Source organism: Sturnira hondurensis, unplaced genomic scaffold (assembly GCF_014824575.4).
Source record: "Sturnira hondurensis isolate 20B ecotype Veracruz unplaced genomic scaffold, ASM1482457v3 Scaffold0003086, whole genome shotgun sequence".
NCBI lineage: Eukaryota > Metazoa > Chordata > Mammalia > Chiroptera > Phyllostomidae > Sturnira > Sturnira hondurensis.
Window position 1 is genome coordinate 98007 of NW_028075717.1, and position 24883 is coordinate 122889.

Sequence of the window (24883 nt, forward strand, 5' to 3'; positions counted from 1 at the left end):
TCTCTGCTGCCCATATATTTTTGAACTGTGCTGTAAGAACACAGATAATGTTGAGCTGCCATAAGATGCTGAGAATAAAATGAGACTGAGAGCCTCAGCCTGGTAGCTTCTGGTGGGCACTAGGCTTGCCCTTCTGGCTTGTGGTTAATGTGGGAACTTGTAAGTTGACGGTGGTGACTTTACCAGGCCACTCATGTCATTTATCTCTGGGATTGAATCTGTTCCTTTCTCAACCACACTATTAGCTGTTTGTTAAATTGATTCTTCTGAGAAAGAAGCAAAAATTCCATGATTAGTTTAGAAATATGACATCTTACCTTGGCCAATGTGGCTCAGTTGGTTGGAGCATCATCCTGCAAAGCAAAACTCGCAGTCTAGCAAAGGAAATAGACTTCCAGGAAATCCAGGACGCTCAGAGAGTCCCAAAGAAGTTGGACCCAAGAAGGAACACACTAAGGCACATCATCATTACATTAGCCAAGATTAAAATGAAGGAGAGAATCCTAGAAGCAGCAAGAGATAGGGGGACAGTCACCTACAAAGGAGTGCCCATCAGACTGTCAGCTGATTTCTCAAAAGAGACCTTACAGGCAAGAAGGGGCTGGAAAGAAGTATTCCAAATCATGAAATCCAAAGACCTACAGCCAAGATTGCTATATCCAGTGAAGCTTTCATTTAGAATGGAAGGACAGATAAAGTTCTTCTCAGATAAGGTCAAGTTCAAGGAGTTCATCATCACCAAGCCCTTATTATATGAAATGCTAAAGGGACTTATATAAGAAAGAGATGATAAAAAATATGAACAGTGAAAGGACAGCAAACACACAGTTATTAACAACCACACCTAAAACAAAAGCAAACCAAGAGGACAGCTAGATCAGGAGGGTAACCATAGAAATGAAGAACACATGGAGGGTTAGCAACAGGGGAGTGGGAGGAGGAGAAGGGGTTAGAAGGTACAGAAAAAAGCATAGATAGTAGGTAGAAAATAGATAGGGGGGCAAGAATAGTAGGGGAAATATAGAATCTAAAGAACTTGAGACATGTGGTCATAAACTAAAGGGGGGAATGGTGGGGGAAGGGGTGTGCAGGGTGGAGGGGAATGAAGAGGGGGAATAGAACAACTGTAATAGTATAATCAATAAAATATATTCTAAAAAAAAACCTCGCAGGTTCAATTCCCAGTCAGGGCACATGCTTGGGTTGTGGATTTGGTCCCTGGTTGGGGTGTATATGGAAGGCAACTGATTAATATTTCTCTCTTGCACATTGATGTTTCTCTTCCTTTCTCTTCTCTTTCCCCCCACCTCTAAAAAGAAAAAAATAAATGAAATAAAAATAATTTAAAAAAGAAATATGAAGTCTCTGAGGAGCTGAGACACAGAGGTGCCTTGGTGAACTCTGAACCTACTCATTGCACCCAAAAGCTGTAGAGAGATGTCAAAGGAACCTGTCCCTTGCTTTTTACCCTGTGGGTACTTGCCAAGGTACATGCATGAGTGAGAATATGTGAGTGTTGACAGAAACTAAGGAAAAAATCATACAGGTAACAATGACTTTTGCCTTGGCTTATCTTTGTATGTTTCTTATCTTTAGTAAGAAGCATTATTATAGTACTAAAAATGTGAGAAAGCACTAGCTTATTGTGTTTTATGGATCATCAACCCTTTTCTTGTAGCTTTCTTCTCTAATTGCCTAGCAATTTTTTCAAATACTCACCCCAAGTCAACCACCACCACCAAATATGATTGTACTCACCTCAGGGTACACTACAGCCCAAACTTTTTCTTCTTTATCTGTTTAATCCTTTCTTCTTTGTCCTTCACATTGTTATTTCCCCAGATTACAGTGCCTGCTCAGTTGGCATCTTTACCATTTCTGATAGGTCCTCAAAGAGGTTCAGATGGTCTAGTAAGCAGATGGATGATAATATGAAACTTTCCCCCTTCTCAAGTCTACAATTGGCTACTTATTCATTCATTCAGCAGACATACTGGACATTGACTATATGCAAGACACAGAGCTTCTGCCCTCAAGGGAATCACAGTACTGAATGTGCATGGGAAGGGGATAAGGCACAGCGTGACAATGGCATGCTACAGACCAAGTTCTGTTTTAAAAGGCTGGGAGGAGTGGGTATAGCATACCAAAAGAGTTTAGGTTGTACACAGGTAGTGATAAGAAGGGTAAGAAATGTAGGTAAGAGAGTTATAAAGAGCAAATGTTAAGAAGCAATAAAGCATGGGTAGTGCACAGAGAAAAGCCCAGTTTTCCTGGAACTATATAGAATGTACAAAGAGTTATGAGGGAGATGAGGCCAAAGAGGTAGGTTTGGTATGTGCAGAAAACCTTGCATATGTGGGGTTCAGGCAACCAGACACATCTGGTCTGTTAGGAGTATTTGAGTAGTACAAGACCAAACTTGGAGTAGGCATTTTTCTCTCTAGATTGGTCTTAGATTCCTAACACATGGGTGCTAGAAGGGGCCTACCTATCCCAGTCTCCATGTCATTCAGTGGAGGAGTTCCTTAGAGGACGACCAACTTAGTCAAGGTACAGATATTAGATGGGTTTTCTCCCAGGCAATATGGTGCCCACAGTGTTGTGTTTGTTTGTGCCCATTGTCAGTCTTTAAACTTATAAGTCTTTAAAGACTTTTGCCAAAAAAGGAATATTTTTATATGTTACATTATACGAACATTTTAAGAAGTTGATATTATAGGCTTTGTACTTTATGTGAAGAGAGGCTTCCTATACAAAGCAATGGTTACACATGGAGAAATTATTTTTTAAAAAAAGAAAAGGAATAAAAATGTTAGTACTGTTTACCCTAAAATATGAATTTGTGTTAACTTTGACACACTACATATATTTGTTATTATAGTAATTGAACCTTATGAAATCACTGCAGAAATGTAAGATAATATCAGACTCTTAAACTTGGTCAGTAGTGTATATGTTCATTAAAACAATTTCATTCCAATAATGACTGGCAACAGTAATACATACAATGCAGCAGCTCAGTGGAAGTCTGAGACGTTATTGAATCTTTGGAAACAACCGTGTGAAGTTGTAAGTATCTAGATGAGATTTATATTCAGCCTATATAACAGTGACTAGTTTAATTGAATTTTTGGTTTTGTTTAATACACTTATAATGTGATATTTACAGCTTTTACCAGATAATTCTAGAGCGGGAAATAGGAGAGAAAGATTCTGTTTGGTTGCATTTTAACTTACCTCATAGTATTTACCTGATGGAGAAGTTTTGTAAGTATATGGCACTTGAAGGACTCTGTTTGATAAAATGGAGGTTCTAAGATCCAGAGAAATGAAATATAGTTGTTTGTCAATGAATATTAAGCATTTGCGCTGTGCCTGACACTGTTCTAAATATTGTGTAATAAAAAACAGCTTAAGCACTACCATTTCTACTGAATGTTCAGTGTGTTCTTACCCCTAATGAGTGGAGAGTTGAATCTTAAATTTTGATTCTAGTAGATGAAAAACCTTTTGTTTCTGTTTGGATGAGTATGGCAGAAGCAGCTGTTAGAGGAAGGTACTTTCTTTAACAACCACCAGGTGTCAGCAGAGGACGTGGAACTCTTAGACAACGTTTGTGATCTTGGTTTTATTTATCTCACTAAGGCCATTTCATTGGAACTTTTGAAAGGCAGTACACCTCCACTGGGCCACTGTCTCCCAAATATTAGTGTAAAGTTTTTCTCCTCAAGATTGTATCACACCCATTCACCTTTACCTTATGAAAATTGCATTAGTTCTCCAGTCTTTTTCTGATTTAAAGCTTTTAATTCTTTCATGGTGATGTTTCTACTGCAGAGAGGCTATTAGGGGTGGCAGTAAGGGAGTATCACCAAACTCTTGTTGTTTCCACTGAACCCTTTCCCCAAAATAGGTGGAGCCCATTCTCACCTGATATGGAGAAAGGTGCAAGGTCCATTCTTTTTCCTGCATAGAAAAACAATCTGATGGTGGGACTTGATGGCTCCAAACTGCAGAAGGAGTTTTCAGAGTTTGAAGGAGAGAGACCTTGGCATCTTCACTGGTTCAGCTGTTTGGTTCCTCATGTAGCTTGTAGCTGGTAGTGTTCACTTACAGACATCATAGAACAGTGAACAGTGTTGATTGACAGGGGAAATGTTGGTGAGGTGGATATTGATTTGTATTATACTAGTTTTCTCCATTTTCTCATCTAGCCTCCTCACTTGAATTGGAAGACTGGACAGGTAACTAAGGCATTTGGTCTAGGACATTGGGCAGTAGTGTGTGAGCAAACAGGGGAAGAGCTCCCTTGGGTGCCCAGGCTTCTATGAGCCTCATAAGATGTCAGAAATGGTAGCAGTTAGAGGGCTATTAGTTTGAATTAGTTGCTAAGTTACTAATAAACTGAAGGAAAGACCAGCTAGGGAGATAAAGACATGGTCAACCACTGATTGGCTTTAGCAGCTAAAGCTGCAGAGGATGGAGAGTAAGGCATAGTATGCAGCCCCTAGTCTATCTTCTGAAGTAAGGGCCAAATTGACCCAAGGTTCTAGAGTTTAGACATGCTGTGGGAATTAGATTTGGCTTAATCATTGGGGTTTGACAAAATGCATTACAGCTAATTCTAGGAGTTATTTGGATTCTTCTGTTATTTTGTGTTAAGTATTGGAAATTAGGTGGGAAATCAATAGGGATTCAAAAATATTTCAAATGTTTTGTTTTTGCAGAGTTTTTGTGAAAATAGTAAAAGAACATCACTTTGTTCCTTAAAACATGTAGGATTTCCTTAAAACATACTATGTATACATGTATACCATTGAGGAAGGTGGCTGACATTCTTACTTGATTTATACCCAGGTCAGTGTCATGCAAAAGCTCTTAGATGAGACCTGGAATGTCTCTGAAAACTATTGGGATGTACTTTTTAAACAGCTTATAAAGCTCTTTATTAATTACTTCACTTCTGATTAATGTAGTAACCACCTATGAGATTATATAAGAGACATCTAATTGTACAAAATCAAAGTGTCTTTGTTCTGTGATGGCTTTAGTTAACGACCTTCAACATTTTTTCATGACTATAGGGAACCCTACAGCAATTGCCAATTTGCTCATGGAAACTGGACTCTTCAGACTCAGGCCATATTGCTTTGTGTCATCACCTCTCTCAGCAGCAATTTCACACTTTCTTCTCCTTCCTCTCCCTTTTCAGATCACTGGGGTGATCCTGTTAGCCGTTGGAGTCTGGGGCAAACTCACTCTGGGCACCTATATCTCCCTCATTGCCGAGAACTCCACGAATGCTCCTTATGTCCTTATTGGAACTGGCACCACTATTGTTGTTTTTGGCCTGTTTGGATGCTTTGCTACATGCCGTGGTAGCCCATGGATGTTGAAACTGGTGAGTACATCACAACATCATACTGCTTTTTCAATTCCTTTTTATAAAAATATAAGTCACATGAAAGCAAAGTGGCCTTTCTTGAAGCCAGAGACAAGACCTCAATATTCATTGACTCTAATTTTAGTCCAGGCTCTTATATAATCCACCCTCCAATCCCTAGAGGGAAAAACAACCCCGAGCACACCCTGGCACAAAAAAAATCCAGTCTTGGTCCCCTGAGGTAAATGATGAGAAAGCAGTGGCCAGCAGTTCCAATAGGCCATTTATATCCTTCTGGCAAGACGCCCTGTTCCAGTTTTGAATTTTGCCTTAGAAATCTCTTCAAGCATGGGAGGTATAGCTTTGGTAGGCGAGGCAGCATCCCAACCATAAGCAGCCTTTCATCTCCAAGTTCCCGTAAGGGAAATACTTTCTGCCTCCTTGAGCTTGGCCATGGATGCATGGGCACACTCTTCTGTAAACCTGCACACCCTGGTTCAGTTCTATGTGAGCTGAGCTGACCCAGAGCTTCTCTACTCAACAGAAGGTTGACACAGTGCCCAGTATTGGCTACCAGGACCAATGCTAGGTACCTTTGCAGGCACAGCAGTGATGTTTCCCAAAGAATAAGGGTAGGCTACTAAAAGGTTGTTACTGTGATTCTTAACTTTTTGGTAAACTAGTTGGCTAAGTATGTACTCACTGTCTATGCTCTTCATTAATAAGAAATAATGTTAAAGGATTTTATAAATAAAACATAGCTGGGGCCTCTCCTCAAAGGAAAATTTTGTTTACGATGATTTATTATGGATGTTTCATTCTGTGAAAGGGGGGAGCAAAGATTCCATAAGTACTTTGTTGCCTATCATTTCTCATTTAGTTATAGGTTGAAGTAACATTTAATATCATCGAGTGACAGATATGGGTGTGAGGGTAAATTACTCTAAAGGAACCACTTTCCAAACTGGCATAGGTCAGTTCCTCTGCTGATAACCTCATGGACATTGTGCTTGATTTGGCCACTTTCTCTTTTGCAGACCATGCAGGAAACTGGTTACCACTGATTCTTTTGGGTTGGTAAAAAGGCCATAGTGAACCCATATTGAGGTACTTCTGCTGCTGTCAGCGACCACTCTATGCCAGTACCTTGTGTTTTCCTTCTTATAGTTCTTACCAACACTAGAATTTATTTTAATCTAGTGTAGTAGTCTTCAACTTCAGATGCATGCTTAAATCACCTGGGAAGCTTTTTAAAAACACCTTTGCCAGGGCCCTATATCCAGCCAATTGAAACAAAATCTATGGAAGGAGGCTCTGACATCACATTTTCTAAAGAGCTTCCCAGGGGCCCTATTGCACAGCCAGAATTGAGAACCTCTTGTTTAGTACAATGAGTAGCAAGGGAAAAATCAACTTCAGATGCATAGAAAAGAAGGATTGCTAAAAATCCATCTGTCCAAACAAGGATGGAGGAGACCTGGTCATGACACTTGATTGATTCTGACACTTACTGGCTTGTGCCTTTAGTGGCAAGGATGTATCTATCCACTTTGGGTCTTTGTCCTCATTTATGAAAGAGCAGTATTGGACTAAATCACTAAGGTTTCTTCCAACCCCAAATACTATGGCTGAAGGGGGGATGCAGCAATGTAATAGTTATCTCTGGCCTCTTCCAAAGGAAGTTTCAGACCATGCTGCCATATTCTAACATTTGCAAGCTCACTAGCAGGTGAGCCTTTTGAGGAGTACAGAAGTTTTTCTATTTTGTTTATCTTTTTAAAACTATTATTTAGTTCTTTTTTACAGTCCAGGTGCTGTTCTGGGTGTATACTACATTTTATTTATTCTTTACCATTACCGTGAAGTATAGGTTGTATTTTCATGTTACAGGATAAAGAGTTTGAGGTTAAATAAGCTGCCAAGGTTCACAAAGCTAATATGTGGAACACTGGGATTGAAACACATATATGTCTCTTTCCAGAGCCAGGGTAGTTTTTACTATGGTATTTTCATTTGTAGAAAACTTGAACCCTACCACCTGTATTTAGCACAAGCTCTTCCCAAAAGACTTTTAGCCAAGGTCTTATGAAAGAGAAGGAGTTGTTCTCTGGAAGGTCCCAGAAGTAGGGAACTTCCCAAAGCAGGAAATTGCTGATCTTGCTGACAAGAGAGGAAGTCACTTGATTGTCAGTCTAGAATTATACAGTCCTCATTTAACCTCATTAATTGCAAAACAAGTATTTTTACTTTATGGAGGCCAGGAGAAGCTACCTTTTCCCTAAGAGTTAGTCCATAGAAAAGTTATGGCTCAAGCCTAGGAGGACTTCTGATGGAATCTAGGCCTGGTGTGAGACTCTCTAAAGTAAAGTGTGCTTTTAATTGCATTTTGGGTCAAGTCAAGAAAGAGAAAGAGAGAAGTTGTGTACGTGGGACATTCTACTTATAAGTGTGTATTTGATGTTGATATTTGACTGACCATGCTTTAAGTGCGTGTACAGACTTTTGTTGATATTTCAAATGAAACTGGCATTTTAAGCTAGTATTTCTTCCTTTTAATATATGTGCCACTAGCTGAGAAAAATAATTTATGATTTTCTGTATATGTATACTTTATAGGACCTATGTATACTTTATAAATAAGTCATATGGCCATGTGAAGTATATCTAAATTTCACAGCATCATCTAGGGAAATTCCAGACATTGAGGACTATTGTATTTTATTTTGAAATTAGAAGAAGCAGATTGAAAGACATATGCTTTGTAGGAAATAAATTAATTCTCTTTCTTTTTATCTGCTTTTCAAAGTCACAAAAATGGAAACCCTTAATGTCTCATAATGTACCATGAACTTAGGCATGCACCTGCACACATATACAAAATCAACTTGGAATGTACAGGAAGCATGAAATGAGCATGAAGCACTATGGGTTTTAGGTGATTGCAAACATTGTTAGTCAGTAATGTAGCATATTTGCCTTTTAAAAAGCTATCAACTTCATGTGGTATGTAGAACAGGAGAGGTAAATAGCCCACTGGCCACTGCTGTGGATGCTGCATTCAGGCCTGATCACCACTTTCAGGAAGGGGCTCGACCTGTGCACATACTGATCTTTCTGTGAGGATGGGAGGAATACAATTCCAAAGTAAGACATTTCATATAAAACATGCTTAAGGAAACTGGAGAGGTTTGCCTGAATGGAGAAAAGCCACAGGATTTCACCATGACTGTGTTTGCATATATGAAGGCCTGTTATGTAGAAGAGAGCTTAGGCTGATTCTTATACCTCCTGAAAGCAGAGCCAACAAAAGCAAGTGGAAGTTACAAGCAGGCAGACTGTGGCCAAGGGAAACAAAGCCTGTCTAGCAGTTGAAACAGTTTGAAAACTGAATGAGCTGCAAGGGCTGGGTGGGTAGAGATGGGCTTTCAGATGCTAGGTGAAATGTGCACACATATTTCAGATGACCATGAGAAAGGTGATGTGAAGGACTTCCAAACAGGGTGAAACTGTGTCCTGTGACCTTCAGAGTACTTTCTAGCTCAAGGATTCTGACATTAATAGTAGCAAATAGCCCTGGCTGGTGTGGCTCAGTGGATTGAGCGTGGGCCTGCGGACCACACTGTTGCATTTCGATTCCCGGTTGGAGCACATGCCTGGGTTGCAGGCCGGTCCCCAGCGGGGGACTTGCGAGAGGCAACCATGTATTGATATTTCTCTGCTTCCTTTCCCCTCTAAAGATAAATAAATAAAATATATTTTTTAAAAAAGTAGCAAATACCTGAGTTGTAAAAACCCTCCCAGATTTCTCCCAGTTGAGCCAAGCTGAAAAGCATGATACTAGTCCTTGAATGAGCTCTCCTTAGTGTGTCTGCTTCAAAATGCTTCCTCATAGTAAACAGACACATTCCTGTATTGAGGCTCATGTGGGTAAATCTGGAAAAGAGTATTTTCATTTTTAAACTTTTTCTAAACTTTGTCTAGGGAATAGGAGGATTTGTCTACTTCTCCATGGCAAAAAGTAATCTACCCCAAACAAATGCTCTTCATGCTGATATATTTGACTTTGTCCTTGTCCACTTGATTTTCAGTATGCCATGTTTCTGTCCCTCGTGTTCCTGGCTGAGCTTGTAGCTGGCATTTCAGGGTTTGTGTTTCGTCATGAGGTGAGTAAACACAAAGTGGAGCATTTATTTAAAAGGTCTTTGGGGAAGGAATTGAAATCTCTCTGGTGGTATCACTATTTTCCAAATGTCACATAATATGGGCTGAAATGCCAACAAATTTATAAATGTAGGAATTTCACCAAGCTTCAAAACTTACTTGTTGAATCTCACTCTGTTTCTTTATATAGCTGTTACATAAAATGATTCTCCACCATGTATTAAAGCAGTGACCTTCAATATAGATTAAATATTCCTTTTAAAATAATCACTTCAGCAAGGCACAAGTTTACCTACATAACAGGATTTCTGAGATTGTGAAGGCAAGCCAAACCAGTTGTGGCCCTAAGGCAAAGTGCTAGATTTCCCCAAAGCAGCCTGTGCTCTCTTCTCTACTCCCCATATCTCCTGGGCGCACCCCTGCCACCCGGGGGTAAAATCTACATCCACTAGCGAGGAGCCCAGCTTCTTTGTGTGGCAGTGAAAGAAAAGGACAAAAGCAGTCATGATCCAAAACTTCTACAGCTCTTTGTTCTTAATTCACATGTAAAATTTTTGATTTCTCAAGCTGAGTAAAAATAATTTTGAACACTGTTTTGTGATCCTAACTTCTAGTTTCAAAGACACTGCTGGTTGTACTGTGTCATGCGTGGCCATCCTTCCATGTACTGTCACTGTAGCTGCTACACTGTCAAATGTAGACATTCTCATGCTGCTTGTAGCCACCATGGTAGCACTTTTAAGATGTGTATATTGATGATAGGTTAGAAAGTGTGTACCCTATAGTCAAGTTCTGGCACCAGTTCCAAAAAAAAAAATCCTGTATTATTATCCTGTAAATAGCAGTAAAGTCAGAAGTAGATATGCATGTGTTAGAAAGGGACAGCATAGCAAGATATAGGTGGAAAATACACTGAAGTACTATTCCTATGGCTCTTGGAAGACTAACATCATTTGTCTTAGGCCCTGCTTTTGTGCTCAGCCAAATTAAGTTCCCCCTGAGCCCGCTTTGTGCACTTTCTGGCCCCTTTCTATTTTGACCTGGTTTTCCCCCTTACAAGAGTTGGTATCTCGAACCCAGGCTAATTTCTACAACCCATTTCACATGTGCACTGTGTCTGGAATTATATGCCCCATTCTTATTCTTAGGTGGGGTGAAATCTGATGACATCACAGCTGCACAGCCCTAGAGGTGCCCTCAATGCATGTGTCAACTCCAGGGACAGCCTGACTGGCTCCCACCTGAGCCCTTGCTCACCTTTCTCCCATGTACTGCTGTGACTGGGCTCCATGTACTGGGTTTTCTCTTAAAAACTGACACCTAGAGTCTGCACATCCTTGTCACCTAACCTCTTTTCATCTCAAACACTTAGTGAAATGGTGAGTGGGGGGTTGCAATGTCATTCTTTGTCCACCAGTGATTTTGAATTTGGCTAAACAATCAAACACATATGATGACAATAGGTGACATTTTGTAGGGTTCAGTCACAAGGATATAGGAAAAGAAGCACAGCTTTGCCAGCAGGGCAGCAATAGGTTTGTTTCTTTAGAGAGAGTTCTGAAAGTAGTCTGGGGTCCATTCCATGGACAATCCCTAAGAGACAATGCAAGTGGAAGTGAGAGGATACAGCTGCGTGCGAAAGCCACCTTGGCTTAGGAGCTCCATACAACCAGTGTCTCCTTATCTCTTGTAACTGTCCCATGGGCATAGCCTCCAATACCTCATCAAAGGGCATGGGTAGATAAGAAAGTCCACATGTTTAATCTTAAGTTTCCTACCAGGTAATATTTGCTGCCATTCCCATTCAGAGTAATTTCACCAGTCAGGGGAAGTTTTAACATAAACAGTTACCTAGTAACACATCTGACATGCCACCTTCAGCAGGTTTCTAGGGGAACAAAACTTGAAAGTTAACCCAAGGTCAGACATGTTCAAAAAGGAGGAGAAAGGGTTTTGTTAACCATCTGTTAACAAGAAGAATTCATGTTCATTAGCCTCTTTTTTGCCCTCAATAAGGACAGGTAAGTGAAAGTTGTTTTTGCCCCACTCCTGGATGCTAGAATAGGCATGCTTCTGGTCAGAACATCAGTCTTCCTGCCCCCCTCAATGGCCTGTCCTTGGTCATTCTTCTGAGTAAGGACAGGAAAAGTTATAGAAAGAAAGATAGGCATTAATCAATTCAAAGAAATTAGCTAGGAAATCCATGTCTGAGGTTTGGCAGTTAACCATCATGGCCCTTTTAGAAACTGACCAGCCACTTCAGTGAATCATTTAACAAGGTGGACTTCCTCTGGATTAGGGAAAAGGAGAACAATTTCTTTTAAATTCCTGAGCTAATAAACCACTTGACAAATTTTCTAAGCCCTTTTGCCTCAGAAAACAGGGCATTCACTCTCTAGCTTAAATTTAATCAACATTTTAGAAGAAGCTATTTTGGGGTAGAAGTTGGTAAGAATCTGCATCTATTTGGGCTGTAGTGAACCAGAAACCTGTTCCTGCTGGTCTTTCACAGATTAAGGACACCTTCCTGAGGACTTACACGGATGCCATGCAGAATTACAATGGCAATGATGAAAGGAGCCGGGCAGTGGACCATGTGCAGCGCAGTGTAAGTTCTTGGGAAGGAGATGGAGCTGGAAACTGCCTGTGAGGTCTGGTGTTAGACTTTTGTACTGCTGTGGATTCCTGTTCTCCAACTTTTGGTCTCATTTCATCCCCAAGGGTTGATATCCATTATTTTTTCAGGGTCCACTTATCCAGGTATTTAGTGTCAAGAACCATCACTGCTTCTGGTTTGCTTTTTATAAGCAAGGATTGTGAGCAAGTTTGCCCTTCAAATCTGAAGCCTTGGAAAGGAGATAGTCAGTGAGTGTATGACAGCCTTGCTTTGAGTTGGTTCCCAAAGTTTGGAATTCTAGAAGTGGTGTCTTTAGTCTAGGTGAAGAACTCAAGTAAACTGCCTTCGCTGGTTTGTACCATGTAGTGGTGATGGATAGTGGACCATAGCAGAGCCCACTGAGGGTCTGACAGGTGTGTGAATGTCTAAGGCTGCCTGGTCCTTTACAAAAGAAGTGAGGAAAATAGAAGTTTCCTGCCTAGAGGCACTCAGGAGGACAGGGTCTGGTGCTGAAGCCTCATGTACATCAGGATCACCTGGGGACATTGTTGGTTTTGGAGTGCTTTTGGCTTTGTTTTACATCGCAAGCAGCATTTTAATTTGGGGCAATAATTTATTTTGATAAAATTTCAAACTTATCCAGAAAAATTGAAAAATAATACAAGGATCTGTATAACTTTTACTCTGATTCACTACTTAATTATATTTTTGCTCCATTTGCTTTAACATTCTGTATGTCAGCGTTTGGAAAATATTTTCTGTAAAGGGTCAAATAGTAACTATTTGAGGCTTGAGTGCCATGTGATCTCTGTTGCAATTACTCAACTCTGCCTCTGTCACACAGCATCCATCATAGGGAACATATAAACAAAGAGGCCTGGCTATGTCCCAATAAAACTTGATTTATAAAACCAGGCAGCTGGTGGGCTATAGTATACCAACACCAACTCTCTTTATTCCACTATGTGCATCGTTTTCCCCCAAACCACTTATTCACTTATTAGTATAGATTATTTGAGGAGCTTTAAAAAACCCCTTTTTGCCTTGGCTTCTTCATCAACAATCCTGATCGAGTTGATCTATACATGTACATGTATACCTTTAACAGCGCCCAGCTCACACAGGTGATTTTGATACCTAGCCAGGCTACTGCTTTGCTTTAAAGCAATCATAAAAAGGCCAACACAATGTGTCATCTACGACTAACTTTCTTCTTTGAGTTCAAATGGGTTTCCAAGTGAGAATAATTGTTAGTGGAGCTTCAGCTCATCTTTACTCACAAAAGCTGTACCTGTTGACTCAGAGGCTTGGCCTGTGTTTCTCTTTAAAACTTTGCAAGACAGTGAGTGAGGAGACCATACAGTCTCTGATCTGCCACACTTTGATTCTTTCCCTTTCCCTGTTAACAGCTGAGCTGCTGTGGTGTGCAGAATTACACCAACTGGAGCACCAGCTCCTACTTCCCAGAGCATGGCATCCCTCCAAGTTGCTGCATGAATGACACCGATTGCAATCCTCAAGATCTGCACAATCTGACCGTGGCTGCCACAAAAGTTAACCAGAAGGTACTTGCTTCCTTTTAGTCCTGATGGGATTGGTGGTGAATATTTGGGGAGAGCTTTTTTGTTTCAGTGAGCTTATGATAAGTAGATTAGAAATGGTAGTCTAGGAAAGAGTCAAGAATTGTCCTTTGTGGTCCTTTACGGCCTGAGAGAGAGACTTGAGGCTGCCCACTTCTAAGAATAAGGCTGTGACTCAGCTCAGCCCAGCATTCCTCTCTCAGCAAAAATCTGCCAGGTATAGTTACAAAGGTTTAGCAAGTGGTTTCTGTTAACCCTGATGCTTCTGTCAGACAGGGAATGCTGACTTTCTTCTTTCTGGGTGTCTTTCTTCTGCTTAATATATCTTCGAAACATGAAGTTATTCATAGCTGGGTGTCAGTCCTTAGCAGGAAGGGGGAATAGAGTTGACAGACAGCATGTGCTTCTGTTGGAGTATGGCCTTTATTTTAGGGAGTTCTCTACTATAGGAAAAGAAATCAACAATTCCTATTCAACTCACTGTCAACGTTCTCACTCCAAAAGAAATTAAAGAAAGGAAAAAAGTGGCTAAAAGATATTTGAAAGTTAGTATACAGAGGAATTGAGGAATACGAAATTTCAGTAGTCAGAGAAAAGGAATATAAATTTTGTATTCTGCTTTACAGAGAATATGTTGAAGACATGATACAAGTACATGTGAAGGCTATTTATATTCTTAAATGTTTAGAGAAATTCCAGATAGAAAATATATTTTGGTAAACAAAAGGGAGAATAAAGCCCTACTATCAAGTTTACCTGTGGTAATGTGGCCATCAGGTAAATTTTCTAAGATAAAATACTATTCTTCAAAATTTTATGTGGTCTGGGCCAACTACTAAATAATTCATAGATGATAGACATTCACTCAAGATTGGAATGTTAAAAGATTGGTTTCTGCCCTGGCTGGTGTAGCTCAGTGGATTGAGCGCGGGCCTGCGAACCACACGGTCGCGGTTCGATTCCCGGTCAGGGCACATGCCTGGGTTGCAGGCCAGTTCCCAGTTCCCGGCAGGGGATGCATGAGAGGCAACCATACATTGATATTTCTCTCTCTCTCTCTCTCCTTCCCTCCCCCTCTAAGATAAATAAATAAAATCTTTAAAAAAGATTGGTTTCTCTATATTACTCATTTAATTTTGGTATTTATAGCATAAATACTGCAACACATTGTTGTCATTCTACAAGTTAATTTTGTCACACTGGGCTTATGACTTTGCTAAAGTAAGATGTTTAGTATTGACAGTTTCTTGCGTTGGATAACAGGACATCTGTTCCTACTGGAATTTTCTTTTTTATTGTCGTTCAATTACAGTTGTCCCCATTATTCCCCCATCACTCTCCTCTGTCCTACCTACCCCCACTTCCCACATTCAATCCTACCTCCCACACCATTGTCTTTGTCCAAGTTTGAAGCCCATTTGCCTCTTATCAATAAGGTAACTTCAGCTTTCTCCATGGACATCCCCGCTAAGCACTCATACATGTCAGTATGCTGTCAATTTATGAAGTACCAAGCTTACTTAGCATGTAGTGGGTATTCCAATTTTATAAAAGGCAAAAAAGTGCTTTATGGAAGGGAGATTATTTGCATACTGAAGCCTCAGGAGGTTGTAGAAGCAGCAACCCTCAACTTTTGGTAAAAGTCTCCTTTTACACCCAAACTTCCTCTTCTTCTATGAAATTTGAGGGTCTAGAAATCCAGAAAATGGGTTCTAGAGTCAGACTCCAATTTAAATTTCGGTTCAGCCACTTACTGCTCATGCAATGTTGATTAAATTCCTTAACCTTTCTCAGTCTTGTTTTTTTCTCATCTGTAAAATGGAGATAATAGTTTTTGCCCTTAGAATTGATATAAGGATTGAATGAGATAAAGTATCTAAAGATGGTGCCTGGTACAGAGCAAGGACAGGATAAATGTTAATTGTAATGTTAAATGTTACCTGTAATGCATCATGACAATGATGGTGAAGTTTGCTTCCACTCCACCACACTGTTGGCTCTTAGAAATGATGCAGCCAGTAGGAAGGATCTTTTGTTAGTGTTCAAAAGTAAGTCTAGAGGCATATCCTGTAGTGCATCTCTACAGTCTTTACAGTTATTCCCAGAAAGAAAGATATGATAGCATTTTTTCTTTTCATTGATAAACTACAAATTGACCTCACTCCCCAACCCCACTTCTCTCTATATCCTACTTCACATTTTCCTGAGCACCTTAGCTTCTCTCTCACTTTCCTTATACTTGTCAACCTGGCTCCCTGAGAGGAGAAAAAGCAAGTGAGAACTGAAAATGTTCTACTGAGTTTCATTAGATATTCTCATTTAATGCCCACATGAACCTCTGAGACATATTACTTCTTAGGTCAGAGTCTCAGAGGCCTCATCTATAAAAGGTAGAAGAAGGGGATGGGATGGAGATAGTAATAGATGCTCATAGAGGTTAGCCCCCCTCCCCTCTCCTGACTCTCTTACCCAGAAGGCTTAATTACTGCCACAATCTAGTAATATGTAACCCTGTTATATAGAATAAATGTATTATAAATCCCTGTACATCTTTTGGTATCTTGAACCCTCTGTTCTAACAACACAGAAAGATGACTCTGGGCTTTTATCCAACAGCCTGAGAAACCTACCTTTTACACATAACTAGAACAGAACAGGAAGGAGGTGAGAACAGTTAAGTAGGATATTCATTGCATTGTTTGAGGAACAGATTTTATTTTGGTTTTATTAGCAGGATGATGAAATGTCTGCAGGTTAAGTTGGCCAATAGCATTGACTGAGTTCCTCCTCCATAGGATTTCCTTGCCATTTTTTTAGAGCAAGGGCAAGAAGAAGATACAGTTATTCTTACTGGCAGCTACCAAGATACTGCTTCCCAGAACCTGTCTGGGACTGTCTATTCCTACTATTGAAAATCGGCCACTTATAGATGTTTTTCATTCGTGACTATATTGATTTAGACATGCTGAGAGACTTAGCAAATCACCTGTTCTGTTTATGGGTGTTTCCTGGGACATGTAGCAGGCCACTATAGGTTTGTTTCACACCTGACAGCCAGGCTTTCATTTTAAGAAATTAAAAGAGATTTTTGTGGATGATAAGATCATGGTTTAGTGGAGAACTTAGGTAGAATGCAAACATGACCTGTGGTTATGTGTCAAAGCAGTTCCCACAGTCTGCAGATCTATGCTGAGATCTGGAAAATGGACTCATGGGTCCACGTGGTAAATGATAGAGCTAAATCTAGAGATGAAATGCATTTATTTCAACTTTGGTCTTGTATTGTTTAAACAACAAGGAAGCTAAATTAACTTTCATATTCTCATTTTAAGTAACCTTCTTCTTGATGTAATTCACTAATTTACTTTATTATTTGGAATTTTAAAAAAATAGTGGAGGAACTTTTCTTAGAGAGCAGTGCTTCCCAAACTTTAACAAGCATCTGAAACATGTGGACATATTAATATTCACTAACATTAATTAAAATTTATTCAAAACAAATAGGGATTTTGCAGATTGTAATGCAGTAGGTCTGGAGTGGAGCCTAAAATCTGCATTTCTAACTAATTCACAGGTGCTGCTGCTTATGAAAGAACACCATTTTGAGAAGCAATGTTTAGAGAGAACAATTGTGCCAGAATTGTAGTAAAAACACTCACTTACTTTATTTTTCTGGTTTCTTTTACTGGTTGGGTTAGGCTTATCAAAAAAAGGTGGCTGCCCTGGCTAGTGTGGCTCAGTGGATAGAGTGCTGGCCTCTGAACCAAAGGGTCACCAGTTTGATTCCCAGTCAGGGCATATGCCTGGGTTGTAGGCCAGGTCCCCAGTTGGGGGTGCATGAGAGACAACCACACACTGATGTTTCTCTCCCTCTCTTTCTCCCTCCCTTCCCCTCTTTCTAAAAATAAATAAATAAAATCTTTTTAAAGATTATGTGGCTGACTGAAATATCCTAAAATGGGTTAGAAATCATACATCAGAAAAGTATATTCAACTTACATGTAGAATTGGAGATCATAGGAAAGAAAAGTTTATGCCAAATTATTTTGCAGAGTAAAGTAATGTACCTCACTTCTCTCTAGTTCTTACTATTGAGTTCGTGTTTTCATATTTTAAGCTGAATTAACTCTGGTTCTGGTCTGAATTTCATTCTTCTGCCTGACCATCCACCACCACTGTGGGAAGAAGATATAGTAATGATGGCCAGCATAGCAAAACATTGTCATAGCTACTACCATTTGGGAAAGAGTTAGAATAGTCACCTCCCTTCTCACTTTGAATTCTTCCTAACCAAAACTGCTCTCACTCCCACTGTCTTTTGAAAAATAGGGTGATATATAGTTTCACTAGTAAAAATGAAATTAGCAAGCAAGCTTCTACTATAAAGAGAGGATCCATTTTCAAAACTCCTCATGGCAATAATATATTTCCTTTCACACCCCTTCCCTGGCCTTCAAGCTTTTGTCAGGTAACTAAGGAGTATAGGTTGTCCATTGCATTGAAAACATGTGTCAAAGCTCTGTTGTTAAGTTAATGCATCTTTTTCTTTGCAAACAGACTGTGAATGCATAAAATATCATTTATTAGAAGATACAGCATTGGCAGAATTTTTACAAGCTATGAGAAATGTTAAATTGGTAAATTTTGAATTTAAAAAGGGGAGACATGTTTCTTTTGGTTCTTTAGATGTTTTGACAATTTAGTGTGTGTTTTGTGATAAACAAGAGTCCCTTTTACTCTGTTATGAATTAATGTCTTGATTTTTCACAGACTTTACACATTCAAGTCGAAGGCCTTTTTCAGAAAACTGGAAAACAACCAGGTCTTCCAACAAGCTGAATATGTCAGAAGTGTAGGTTGATTTGGTCCAGTTGCAAAATGAATATACATATAAATTCATTCTCATTCTCTCTCTCTCTCTCTTTCTTTCTCTCTCTCCCTCTATCTTCCCTCTCATCATCTCCCTTCCTCTCCCTCTTTGTCTTTCTCTTGGTCCCTCCCTCCTACTTCCTCCTCTCTCTCTCCTCTTCTGTTTGACATGTGGGGCTTTTATCAGGAAGAGTGAGTTTTTTACTTTGTATTATGGGTGATGTACAAAGTTTGATGTTTCCTACCTGTACTAGATTGATAAAGTGCAATCCAGAATAACAGGGAAGAAACTTGTTTAGCAATATTTTTGAACTCCAACTAGATTGTTTATTTTAAAGAAATGTGTTTAAGTTTTAAATAAACATTGAAATTGGTAAAATTAGTGTTGTTTTTAATCACAGCATTTAGAGATTTCATAATATGTTAAAGGAAAATTCCCTTTATTTTATGGATAAGTGTGTCGACATCCAGAAAGGAGAAATGACTTGTTCAGTGTGAAAAGACTCTAGAACTTAGATTTTTAAAAAAGATTTTATTTATTTATCCTTAGAGGGAAAGGGAAGGAGAGAAGGAGAGAAATATCAATGTATGGTTTCCTCTTGTGAGTCCCCTGCTGGGAACTGACCTGCAACCCAGGCATGTGCCCTGACTGGGAATCAAACCACGATCGTGTGGCTCACAGGCCCGTGCTCAATCCGCTGCGCTACACCAGCCAGGACAGATTTTTTCCCTATTAAAAAAAATAGTCTCAGCGCCATTTTGTGGCAACGAGACCCGCAAATAAAGGGGAGTGTAGGATGCTGTCGCTACCGCGATTGGGCAGCCTCGGCGGCGATCAGGCAGTGTGGCCTCAGCCTATGTGACTAGGAGGCGCCGGCATGACCTCTGTCTGGAGAGGATTCAAGATGACCAACGAGGAACCCCTTCCCAAAAAAGTTCGACTGAGCGAGACAGACTTCAAAGTTATGGCACGAGACAAGTTGATTTTAAGATGGAAACAGTATGAAGCATACGTGCAAGCATTGGAGGACAAGTACACAGATCTGAACTCTAATGATGTAACTGGCTTAAGGGAGTCACAAGGAAAATTAAAGCAGCAGCAGCAGGAGTCTGCACGCAGGGAAAACATTCCTGTCATACGACTAGGAACCAAGAAGCAAGAGATGCAAGAGTGTACTACTCAAATCCAGTACCTCAAGTACTGGATTGCCCAACTGAGATCAACAATGGTGGACCCTGCAATCAACTTGTTTTTCCTAAAAATGAAAGGTGAACTGGAACAGACTAAAGACAAACTGGAACAAGCCCAAAATGAACTGAGTGCCTAGAAGTTTACACCTGATAGGTAAACAAGACTCCCTGACAGTCCCACTGCGAGAAAACAGTGGTGGGATGGCCAAGTACTCGTTTCCACACCAAGACTCAGACTTTTTGAGCCAAAAAAAGCCGTATTCTTATCCTATCCAGCTTGTAATGGTTAATGTAAAACTTACCAGATGAACCTTGTGCTTCAGCTTTTTTCTCTTCCCCCTGCCCTTGCTTCAGAGGCCTGATTGCATCAGACTAATCCGAAGAAGTGGCCACCTCCAAAAAATCCCCTTCTAGAACATGTAGACACTTGAGAAATGTTTCTGTTTGAAGAAAATAGAGGGAGAAACAAAAGTCTTAAGTCTGTGGCACATTGTGTCTTCAGACAGTTTGGAGGAATGAAAACCTAGAGATTTAAAATCATGAATTGAACATGTAAAATTCCAGTAAAATGCAAAAATGGAATATGCAACGCTCTTAACCCTGAGCACAGTGACTTAGAGACACTGTATGTCAGTTTTGCCAATAAGACTGTGGACTTCGTGATGTTGTTGAGCTGCTTGGTCAAAACTCAAATGAGTCCTGGAGGTGAATGTTTTTTCTTCAGATCATTCTGTAAGTCACCAATTCGAATTTTCTCTTGGTGATAATGGAGTCTAAGATGAGTGGAAGATAAATGTCCCAGATTATCCCAACACTTAAGTACAGTTTTAACAAGGGTGACTTAAGTTCTCTCTTAATCATTCCAGTCAGTTCCAAACAGGCAAAAAGTTAATGGCGAAGTGTCGAATGCTTATCCAGGAGAAGCAAGAGCTTGGAAGGCAGCTGTCCCAGGGACATATTGCACAACTTGAAGCAGAGTTGGCTTTACAGAAGAAATATAGTGAGGAGCTTAAAAGCAGTCAGGATGAACTGAATGACTTCATCATTCAACTTGATGAAGAAGTGGAGGGCATGCAGAGTACCATTCTAGTTCTTCAGCAGCAACTGAAGGAGACACACCAACATTTGGCTCAGTACCAGCAGCAGCAGTCTCAAGCCCCAGCCCCAAGTACCAGCAGGACTACACCTTCTGAGCCTGTAGGCCAGGCGGAGGCCCCAGCTAAAGACTGCAGCCGGCTGGCCAATGGACCAAGTAATGGCAGTTCCTCCCGGCAGAGGATGTCTGGGTCTGGATTTCACAGGGAGGGGGACACCACTGAAGATGGCTTCCCTCCTCCAGGGAATGGTAATAAGGCCTCCAACAGCTCAGAGGAGAGGACTGGCAGAGAAAGTGGTAGTTACGTAAACAAACTCAGTGCGGGGTATGAGAGCGTAGACTCTCTCACAGGCAGTGAGAACTCTCACACACCATGCACACAACAGACTCCAGCCCTGACCCGCAAGAGGAGAGAACGGTGAGGGGGAAACGTAACCGAACTGCAGGTCCCCGCCACGTTCAGAATGGCCTGGACTCAAGTGTAAATGTACAGGGTTCAGTTTTGTAATATTTTTCCAGCACATTTTTATACAGTATCATTTAATTTGGGAGAGGTTACTATGGAGAAAATTAGTGCATACTTTTGTCACAATTTGCCTTTTTTGGTGGGTGTATGTGTTTGTTTGTTTGTTTTTCCTTTTTTCCTTTGCTTCAATACCTCTGCCACTTTGGAAACTGTAACAGTTCATTACTTTGTTGCTAAAAGGATATTTTGTGTAGGGTCAGGTTATTTTTCTATGAGTTAATGTGAAGTTGTAAATGGAAATCTCCCTGTAAGGTGTAACACAATGATGTCTGTGTAGCTCTATGTCTCGAGCCCATGCTGTGCTGGGCGTTCTCTCTCATGCTGTTACTATCCCGCACACCATTCGGACCTGTAGAGTAGATGTGGGTTAGGACTGCTGAGTTTTCCCAGTGCAGTAGTTTTAGCACTGAAAGATGGACTTGGCTATTGAGTCCTGTAGTAGTTTCAGTGTTAGATACAGTTTTTCCACCATACATCTGTGCATTTTCTCTTTAGGTGCCTGAATGTTTAAGAAATTTGTGTGCATACTCAGTTTCTACGAACTGTTGTACTCAGTTAATGCATATTGCTTTGTGACTCCAGTGTATCGTACCTTGTACTGACCAAACCTAAATAAAAATTTTTATTGTAACTCCTAAAAAAATAGTATCCTTTGGAAGAACCCCAAAATGCTGTAAAGTTGACCAGCATTCAAACACATCCCTCTGACCAGATGATTTCACTTCATCAAAGGTTTTGCTATTTGTTGTCAAAATGCTTTTAACTATGATTATGATGCTGAATTTTTTCTGTTCAAGGATGTGGAATGCCTTTTCATCTGTTCAAGTCTACTTCTGTAGCTCTATAGTGTTTGTTTCATAGATCTTGCTGATTTATTGCTAAATTTAATTCTACTACTGAAATATTTGTGGATGAATATACAGTTAATCTTTGAACAACAGGGGATTAATTATGTAGGTTCACATGTACATGGATGTTTTTTCAATAAACCCCTGTACTGTTTTTGACCATGTCTGGGAGGCCATGGATGCAGAATTCCAACTGTATGCATTGATCTAATATGCTGTTTTATATGGGGGACTTGAGCATCCTCAGATTTGGGTGTCTGTAGAAGGTTCTGAAACCAATCCCCTGTGAATACCAAGTGACAACTTAAGTTTTAGGGGAATCAAAAGTTATATATGGATTTTTCACTATACATGGGTTTATGCCCAAACCACTGTGTTTTTCAGGAGTCAACTATATATATATATATATATATATATATATATATATATATATATATATATATATATATATATATATATTGGGCTTTAAAATAATCAAGCCAGGGGATAAGAGTTGGGGATATTTAAATGAGGAAAGATTAGCTATATGTTAATTATAATGTTAGAGGAAGGTTCACTTGGGGGCTCATTGTACTACTATCTCTACTTTTCTTTTATGTTAGAAATTTTCATTATATTTTTAAGTAAAAAAAAAAGAAGAATGCTATTAAGTTCCTAGAGTGAGTTACAAAACCTAACAAAGTCCAGTCTGGCCTGGGTAAAACATGTCTCTGAGATCGTCTCTCTCTCTACATCCAGGGTTGTTATGATCTGGTGACCAGTTTCATGGAAACTAACATGGGAATCATCGCTGGAGTGGCTTTTGGAATTGCATTCTCCCAGGTAGACTACATAATCATGTGATCCAGTCAAGCATTTCCCCTGTCATGCTGTCCTTTCCCTCCCTGGTCTCCTGACTCTGTGCCTGCCTTCCTGTGTCTTGGGAAAGGCTGGTAGATGGGGTCAGAGCTCCTTGCTCATTAGTCCTTAGGTCATCAGTTTATTGATTTTCCTTTTTCAACTTAAATGAAGTTTTGCCATCAAGGGAATATCAGTTACAGTTCAACTAATGACTGGCCTCAGAAAAACAACTTGCCTCTTCTGTAGGTCAAATAGAGGTTAACTGAACAAAATGCTGCCTTAATTGGAGCATAAAAAACTCCAAACATCAAATGGTGGATCTGGATTTGGGAGGATGCTTTTTTCCTGGTTGACCTATCCCTTTTCTGTTCTTAATCCCTATAGATTATGCATGAGATCTCTCCCTTTTAAAAAAGACTAAATTTAACTAACTTCATTTTGTGGTCATTATTTTAATCTCTAGGCTTGACTGTTGTTTCTTAAGAGAAAACTGAATTTCTATACATTATATTTTATATTCTTTTATCTCTATCCACCCTCTAAAAACAGTTGGAGGAGTAATTATGCAAGCTAAGTGAGCCACACATATTCAAGGATGGAACAAGATTAAACTGAATATGAAATTTTGTCCACCTCCACAAGGCACTGTACTGTCCCACAGACTTTTGATCTCCTTGCTAAATTATATGTTGGTACTATAATATTGCTATGGATGGAAGAATTAGCCTTCATACTTAGCCAACTAAAAACTTCATGTTTAACTTAGAATCTTTTTCAGACCAGCAGATGCTTCTTTTTCTAACAAAGACTAATTAATGTTATTTCAGTAATGTGGGTCCACAGCGCTAATTTCACCTATCCAAATTCTATGTTGGCTCTCTCAGACTATAATTACATTTCCCCTACCACTCTGTATGGCTTTCTTTCCCATTGAACAATACAGATGCACTTTGATCTTATTCAAGTCTAAATTTTTTATTAAGATATGACATATGCAGAAAAGTGCATAACTTATAAGTATACAGTTTAATAAATTATCAAAAATGAAAATACCCATGTAACCGTCACTTAGATCAAGGAATTGAACATTACCCTCGTAGTTTTTGCAAACAGAGGACTTCACCTTAGATAAGTTGAAAACTTTTCTTCCAAGCAGGTTCAAAGCCTGCGTGACATTTTATTTCACAAGAGCATGTGGACTCAGCCAACAGGGGTCTGTATTTCTTGTGGCAGTTCCAAAATTATTTGACCATACTTTGCTTTTTCCACCTTATGAAGAGAGTAAAACTTCAATACACACAGGCAAACTAGAGTGGTATCAGAAACAGTGCCAATTAACTCAGCCTCCAGAGGCATTTCAGAGGAAGTTATTGCCCTGAACTTTCTTCTGGTTGTTATCATATTTCACTAATAACATTTCAGTAACATATCTTTAATGGACAGGGGACATTTTAGAGGATCCCAGACCTTGTGTCTGATGCAGATGTGCAGGATGCACTGGACAGCTTTCACATATAGTGTATTTTACAAATATATGAGCAGCATCAGGTTCAGACCCGCCCACAGGACAGACTTATCATGGGTGTCTGAGAAGAACTGTCCCCCTGGAGGAAGGAATATTGCTTGAGGAAGGAATGTCTCCTCTAGTGGCTCTCCTAGAACCATAAAGGGACATGATGCCAGAAGCCTGTGTGAAGAGAAGAGATCCTCAAAGAACCTGGAATCTGATGGATGAAACAACTTATCATCCAAGATTATTCCCATGTGGC

General features: G+C 39.8%; 2 protein-coding genes across 2 annotated transcripts in view; both read left to right on the plus strand.

Moving 5' to 3' along the window:
• Window positions 1-24883, plus strand: part of TSPAN7 (tetraspanin 7) — a 126181-nt gene that overhangs the window by 92192 nt on the left and 9106 nt on the right. The window contains exons 2-6 of the mRNA XM_037041358.1: window positions 5216-5404; window positions 9475-9549; window positions 12060-12155; window positions 13574-13729; window positions 23013-23096. Of these exons, the coding sequence (XP_036897253.1) occupies window positions 5216-5404; window positions 9475-9549; window positions 12060-12155; window positions 13574-13729; window positions 23013-23096 (600 nt within the window). The remainder of the gene's footprint in view (window positions 1-5215; window positions 5405-9474; window positions 9550-12059; window positions 12156-13573; window positions 13730-23012; window positions 23097-24883) is intronic.
• LOC118983775 (pre-mRNA-splicing regulator WTAP-like) lies at window positions 19427-21957 on the plus strand. Its single transcript, XM_037041359.1, is given in 3 exon segments — window positions 19427-19958; window positions 20671-21263; window positions 21266-21957. Coding segments are annotated over 3 exon segments (1203 nt in total). The 5' UTR covers window positions 19427-19491; the 3' UTR covers window positions 21409-21957.